Here is a 4788-nt window from a genome sequence, read left to right on the forward strand (position 1 = left end):
ACAAAGTGCACTTGTTGTTTAACAAGTCCTTTAAGAAGGACTCATAAAACTAGTCACCCATTTTCTTAAGGGAAGATCTGCCATCAAAACAAGTATTTTTTCCACTAAGGGGCTAAGACATTTTTTTTAAAGGAATAAACACACTTGGAGATGGTACCCATGGGTCTTGGTATGTTTCGGTGATTTTAGAAGCTAGTTCTTGACAATTTGCAGAGGGCAAAATAATTCAGTCTCTGGAAATTACAGACTCCAAAGCCTTAAAACAATCCAAGCTCTTTATTACCTCCACAACGCTAATTCCTTTAAACAGACATTAATGAAATTGTGGGAAAAAAAAATGGGGAAAAAAAATTTAATGGGAAAAAAATCCCACATTAAAAGACTACAGAGATAATCAGACGAATTATTAAGAATGCATAATGTTTACCAGGAAATCACGTCTACTGAGGAAAACAAGGCACTCAGCTAAATCAGTCAAACAATTTAAAAATATCTAACTTCTGACATCTGTATAAGTATATAGTGATTCATCTGAACACATTTACCTAGACTATTCCAACATTACTCTTGCAGCTCGAAACTCAAAAGTAAGGTGACTATCTAATAAGAAAGAAACACTGTAGGACAAGTTCTTATGGTATGATATGGTATAACGTAATGCTGTTTTTTTTTTTGTTTGTTTGTTTTTGTTTTTGTTTGAGTTATGTGATTTTAAACTGGAAATAACAGAGTTGAATATGAGTAGATACATATGTTTTAGCTATGCACAATGCTGTGGCATTCCTTTATTGCAACAAAGTCTATTCTAAGTTATTAAAAAACAAACAAAAAAAAAAAAACAGAAAAAAAGGAAAAAATATCAGTATGAACAACTAAATCAGAAATTGTATGTAAGCATGCTAGAGGAGCTGCTGAAAGCCTCATAAGATCTTAGAAGTGATACTTGTTTCCATGAATCTCAGATAAAACAGAATTGCCAAAGTTACCTCAACTAAAATATTATACGGCATGTTCATATAACAGCCTCAGTTGCAGCAGGTACAGGACCTAAAGTGAAGGAGACTGAAAGAAACAGGAAGGAAAGACATCACTCAGAACCAGCAACAGATGTGACTACATAATTATCTCCTGCCACTCAAACATCTACGGTACACAGAACAATGAGATTTCCACCATTTCACATTTTTCTGTCTCCCACAGAAATATGAAATTAGTGGGTTAATTCAGTAACTATTTTCTTAATTGCTCAAGATTTCTTCTCTTATGTTTCCATTCCTATTGCATGTACAGTGAAAACATCCAGAAAAGATCTTATAAGTTTATTGGGCAGCAAACTCAATTCACTATGGTAGATGTAAAAGAGTTAAAATATCTTAAGCTTCTCTTTATTATCTTAATTTGCATTGCAATAATACAATGTAACAATGCATTTTAATTGTTAGAAGGATGAATTCTTCAGGCTAGCTTAAGAAGAGTCATTTAAGAGCTGACTACCAGTAGGGAAGGATCTCTTTCTGGAGATCCCTCCTTTGGAGTTTTACAATGAGCCCAGGACAAGGGTAAGCACTCTATCTATTCTTTCTAATAACCTGCTTAGCCAAACTCTGTTGTTTATTTCATAATTCTAACACCTGTATATTCATTGATTATACACAAGTCTATTCTTGGGTGTGAGAATACTTCATCTATACCTACCAAGCCCATTTTATTTTGTGGCATTGGTACAGAGTACTGTAGTAGAGACTATCTCAATCAGATATCTATTTTTATGTATATATTTACAACGGTATCAGAAAAACTAATTAAAAAAAAAAAACTCTAAAAGCTGGGAATTGACATGCCAAATTTGAATTCTAGTGTTCCTTGTAAGTCTGGAACAAGGTCATCAAATCAGAAGCATCCTCACCCAAGGGTGATCTCAGCACAGTCAGTGGCAAAAGACCAGCTCGTTAAGTACAACCTACACATCGCGTGTACCTTCCTTAACTCCCCACCGAAGAGTTTAAGATTAGGTAGGATGAATCCGAGTACTAGGAAGCTCGTCTCAGCTCCCAGCTGCACCCTCCAGGCCCCGGAACCTCGTGTTCGCTGCTCAGCCGCCCGCCCGGATCCCTTTGGCAGGAGCACCGGGCGGACGGCGGCCGCGGCGGGAAGGCGTTCGCCATGGTGCGTGTCGGGGCGGCAGGGTGGCGGGGGTGGGCGTGGGAGCCGGTACCCCCGGCTGCCGGCCGCTAAGCACCGAGGGGTCTTTTCATTTCTTTTCAGCCCAAATTGCCAAAAACCAAAGGAGGGAAGCAAGAGAAGAAAGCTGTCCATCCTTACAGCAGGAAAGCTGCCCAGCTCGCGAGGAAAGCGCGCAAAAAGGACAAGAAAGAAAAGTAAGTGCTGTGTAACCTTATGTACACACCGAAGGACAGCGTGTATGTGGTGAACTGCTACGATAAAGGTTTTCTTTCTAAAGGAAAGGACTGTGTAGCACTGCTAGGCCATGTGAAATGACGTGAAATGACGTGATCACATGCACAAAATCTTCCTGGAGTATGTAGTTCAACTACTTCATTTTTGGATTTTAAGCAAGGTTTTTGCACTGCAAGTAAGCGTTTTGCTTACTATAATCAGAATGGCGTTGTGCTAGTGACATCACATGAGGCTTAGTCACCTGGTTTGACTTCACTCCAAGTCTTACTTGGGTTTACTTTTACTTACCGGCTTCTTGTGCTGAATTCATTGAAAACAACCTCATTGGTATCTGCCCTGCCCAACAGGAGCTTCTAAACGAACCTAATATTTAGCTCCTTTTGGATGATGTTTCATGGCAAGTTCAGTTTTCCTTCCCCCTTCTGCAGAATGAGGAGATAGCTAGACAGATCTTGCCTTCCATTTTCACTCTGTCGCAGCTCTAATGCATAGACCAACTCCTTAAACATTGATATGCTACTGTTGTTTGTTTAGAAAGCTATTGAAGCAAACTTCAGACATTTTCTATCAAGGTATAATTTGGAAGGACCATGAAGGCTGAACCAAAATATTTATATGGCTGAAGATACTGCACTGGGAGCTCCTGATGCAGTTAAAATGTTCCTCAGAGACCTTTATGGCTGAGGATGGATGTACAGTTTTACACAGAGCAAACCTGTACCTTTTTGCACCTGGGAAGGGGCCCTTTACAAGCACAGCTGTCTCACATAGCCTCAGCAGAGCTGCTGTGAGAGTTTACAAGCAGCACATGTAGAATTTCTTGCTGTTTTTTAGTATGCAAGAGGTTTTCCCTGCTGCTTTATGTTCTCGCGCAGTCTCACTACTGGTGCTATTAGTTACTGATCATAACTGTTTTCCTCAGTGCTAAATTGACTACATCATCCCTTAAATACCTCTTCTTGCCACTTAGAGAGCTTAGTCACAAAAGGTAACCAAATCATATTTGATATTTATTGCTTATGTCTACATCGTCACTAGAAGCAAAAACATACACAAGAACACTCAGTGTGTAAAGGATATATTGATTACTCATTGTGACATGGCACACTTAAACCAGAACAAGATTTGATTATATGAGCAGAATTATACTGGTGTAGATACCCATACTGACAAATTCTTAAGTGCTTTTTTGTTTCTTTTTAGAACAGAAAGAAGCAAATAATAATAGTATAAACAACTCACTGGAATAGCAGTCTCCCATTTGATTTACTATTTAGTTACTTTTCTTCATGGAAAAAGTTAACTTTGTAAATGTAATTGCTTTTTAAGAAGGAATTTTACATAAAGGAAGTAAAATAATTTATAAAAGGGTTTCTTTCCTTTTTAAGAGATGTAACAGCACAGTCTTTCTCTTTCTTTAAAATACAGCAAAAGGAGCTGGTCATGGCAGCAGTATTCTTCCAAGTGAAACAAACAGACCTCTTTTGATACGTGCAATGGGTTAACCTGAGGAAAAAGCACCTTTTTATGGAAAGCCATTAAGTACTGGCTACTCAGCAGGCTAATTAAGGGTGTGCTTCAAACAAGCCAGTGAAAGAACAGCTGCTTCCTCCTTAATTCTATGAGGGATCAGTGAAGTCTACTGTCTTCACAGAATGTCTCAGTTTAAGATTAGACAATGTAGAGAGCTGTCTTCTGCTTTAAGCTCTCTTTGTTTTGAATGTTAAAAGTTTTTTTTAATAAGCAGACATGCTCAACAGTTTGAAGATGCAGATTCTGTCTTAGACTCTGTTTCTTGATTTCTGCCTTTCCTTTTCCAAGCTTTCTTACTGTTTCAGGTGCAAGTTCTTTAGTCTGATGGTAATTGATACTGTTTAATCAATGGATATACAGATGGTATAGATATTTATATCCAGGAGCTTGGCTAATAGAATTTATATTGGAGAAATAAGAGAAAAATCACTCACCGTGTCCTGGGCTCGCGAGATAAACTCCTGATGGAGCGGATCTCCAGAGAGAGATCCTTCCCCACTGGCAGTCAGCTCTTAAATGGGTCTAGGAGAGGTGGAGCCAGGCTCCACCCCTTCCTGCAGCACAGGTGAATTGCCTTCACCTGTGCTCCCATGGCTGACTCATTGCTCGCCTCAGGTGATCAATCAAAGGTTCAGGCCATGATTCAGCAGCCCCATACACTCCACCCCTTCACAGCGTGAACCAATGATTAGGTTAACTAAAAGGGTGAGCTTTCCCTAATACAGAGATCCAATACACCGCGACACTTATACAATTTCATCGCAACACGTTGGTAAATTCAAGATGAGTGACAATCGGTGAAAGTTGACTTCCTTCTATGTGCCAGCGCTCGATGAT

The 4788-nt window shown here is 39.3% G+C and overlaps 1 protein-coding gene across 1 annotated transcript in view; it reads left to right on the plus strand.

Annotated features, from left to right (window-relative positions):
* The first annotated feature begins 2042 nt into the window (after window positions 1-2042).
* Window positions 2043-4788, plus strand: part of TMA16 (translation machinery associated 16 homolog) — a 25538-nt gene continuing 22792 nt past the window's right edge. The window contains exons 1-2 of the mRNA XM_003205374.4: window positions 2043-2166; window positions 2266-2378. Of these exons, the coding sequence (XP_003205422.1) occupies window positions 2164-2166; window positions 2266-2378 (116 nt within the window). The 5' untranslated portion in view covers window positions 2043-2163. The remainder of the gene's footprint in view (window positions 2167-2265; window positions 2379-4788) is intronic.

This window comes from Meleagris gallopavo, chromosome 4, assembly GCF_000146605.3.
Source record: "Meleagris gallopavo isolate NT-WF06-2002-E0010 breed Aviagen turkey brand Nicholas breeding stock chromosome 4, Turkey_5.1, whole genome shotgun sequence".
NCBI classification, from domain to species: Eukaryota; Metazoa; Chordata; class Aves; order Galliformes; family Phasianidae; genus Meleagris; species Meleagris gallopavo.